The sequence below is a fragment of the Musa acuminata genome, unplaced genomic scaffold (assembly GCF_036884655.1).
Source record: "Musa acuminata AAA Group cultivar baxijiao unplaced genomic scaffold, Cavendish_Baxijiao_AAA HiC_scaffold_434, whole genome shotgun sequence".
Classification (NCBI taxonomy): domain Eukaryota; kingdom Viridiplantae; phylum Streptophyta; class Magnoliopsida; order Zingiberales; family Musaceae; genus Musa; species Musa acuminata.
Window position 1 is genome coordinate 1 of NW_027020681.1, and position 2,500 is coordinate 2,500.

General features: G+C 34.8%; 1 protein-coding gene across 1 annotated transcript in view; it reads right to left on the reverse strand.

Annotated features, from left to right (window-relative positions):
• Positions 1–682: 682 nt before the first annotated feature.
• Positions 683–2,500, reverse strand: part of LOC135659139 (cytochrome b6-f complex subunit 4) — a 2,857-nt gene continuing 1,039 nt past the window's right edge. The window contains exon 1 of the mRNA XM_065176272.1: positions 683–2,500. This exon is cut by the window's right edge and continues 1,039 nt beyond it. Coding sequence (XP_065032344.1) covers positions 2,479–2,500 — 22 coding nt within the window. The 3' untranslated portion in view covers positions 683–2,478.

Below are 2,500 nucleotides of genomic sequence, written 5' to 3' on the forward strand. Positions count from 1 at the left end.
AGATCGAGAAGCTCGACGAGAAAAAATTGGAGGCGAACTTTTGTTATATATATGGTGATCCTCCTCCTCTGGTATCCTAATTTTCTCTCTAACTTCCTATTTGTGAAATAGAGAGGAAAAGTGAGTTATATAACTCTTCCTCCATTAGTTGATACTTCAAGGAAGTTACCTGGAATGAAAGAACAAAAATTTATTCATGAAGGTTTAATTACTGAATCACTTCCCAACGGTATGTTTCGGGTCCGCCTAGATAATAAAGATGTAATTCTAGGTTATGTTTCGGGAAGGATCCGGCGCAGTTTTATACGGATACTACCTGGGGATAGAGTCAAAATTGAAGTAAGTTGTTATGATTCAACCAGGGGACGTATAATTTATAGACTTCGCAACAAAGATTCGAATGATTAGGTGATTTTTAAAGCATTCCTTTCATGACGATACAATTCGAAGTTAAAAAAAAAAATTCAAGAGACTTATTTTCTTCCAAGGAATAGATTAAAAATTAAGGTAAGGAATAAGAAATATGAAAATAAGGGCTTCCGTTCGTAAAATTTGTGAAAAATGTCGACTGATCCGTAGGCGCGGACGAATTATAGTGATTTGTTCCAATCCGAGACATAAACAGAGACAGGGATAATCTTTCTAAAAAAGAACTTTCTAAAGAAAAGACAAAAATAAAGGATTTCTTTTAATATGAAATGGATATTTCCGTATCTTTTCTTTCCGTATATTTCTGACTTATATTTATAAGATGATAAAATATGACAAAAGCTATACCAAGAATCGGTTCACGTAGGAATGGGCGTATTGGTTCACGTAAGAATGGACGTAGAATACCAAAAGGAATTATTCACGTTCAAGCAAGTTTCAACAATACCATTGTAACTGTTACAGATGTACGAGGTCGGGTGGTTTCCTGGGCCTCCGCTGGTACTTCCGGATTCAAAGGGACAAGAAGAGGGACACCCTATGCTGCTCAAGCGGCGGCATTAAATGCTATTCGTACAGTAGTTAATCAGGGTATGCAACGAGCAGAAGTTATGATAAAAGGTCCTGGTCTCGGAAGAGATGCAGCATTACGAGCCATTCGTAGAAGTGGTATACTATTAAGTTTCGTACGTGATGTAACACCTATGCCACATAATGGATGTCGACCCCCTAAAAAAAGACGTGTGTAGAAATAAGAAAAAAACGGATTTCAAGAGAAATAAATAATTCAATGATCTGATCAAATAATAGTATTAGTATAGTATGGTTCGAGAGGAAGTAGCAGGATCCACTCGAACACTACAGTGGAGGTGTGTTGAATCGAGAGTAGACAGTAAACGTCTTTATTATGGTCGTTTCGTTCTGTCCCCGCTTATGAAAGGTCAAGCCGATACTATAGGTATTGCCATGCGAAGGGCTTTACTTGGAGAAATAGAAGGAACATGTATCACACGTGCAAACTCTGAGAAAGTGCCGCATGAATATTCTACGATAATAGGTATTGAAGAATCGGTACATGAAATTTTACTAAATTTGAAAGAAATTGTATTGAGAAGTAATATATATGGAGTTAGAGACGCATCCATTTGCGCCAGGGGCCCTAAATACGTAACCGCTCAAGATATCATCTCACCACCTTCCGTGGAAATAGTTGACACAACACAACATATAGCTAACCTGACGGAACCAATTGATTTGTGTATTGGATTACAAATCAGGCGAGATCGTGGATATCGTACGAAACCAACAACTAACTCTCAAAATGGAAGTTATCCTATAGATGCTGTATCTATGCCTGTTCGAAATGCGAATCATAGTATTCATTCTTATGGGAATGGGAATGAAAAACAAGAGATACTTTTTCTAGAAATATGGACGAATGGAAGTTTAACTCCTAAGGAAGCACTTTATGAAGCTTCTCGTAATTTAATTGATTTATTTATTCCTTTTCTACATGCGGAGGAAGAGGACATTAATTTCAAAGAAAATAAAAACAGGTTTACTCTACCCATTTTTACCTTTCAAGATAGATTAACTAATCTAAAGAAAAACAAAAAAGAAATTCCATTGAAATGTATTTTTATTGACCAATCAGAATTACCTTCCAGGACCTATAATTGTCTCAAAAGGTCCAATATACACACATTATTGGACCTTTTGAATAAGAGTCAAGAAGATCTTATGAGAATTGAATATTTTCGCATAGAAGATGTAAAAGAGATATCGGACACTCTACAAAAGCATTTCGCAATTGATTTACCTAAGAATCAATTTTTATTTTAAATCCATGATAATTATTTCATCTTCTTTTTCTAATAAAAATAGAAAGAAAAATTTATAAAGAAAAAGAAGAAAATTTGTTTTTAATCTTTTTGGCACAATCCGTATTTTCGTGGAATGATCATAATCAAATTAATGTATCTAAGAATAGTGACTTTGAAGTCACTATTCTTAGATACATTAATCATGGTATTTCACGGTTGAATCAATTTAAAAAAGACCTAAAGTTAGC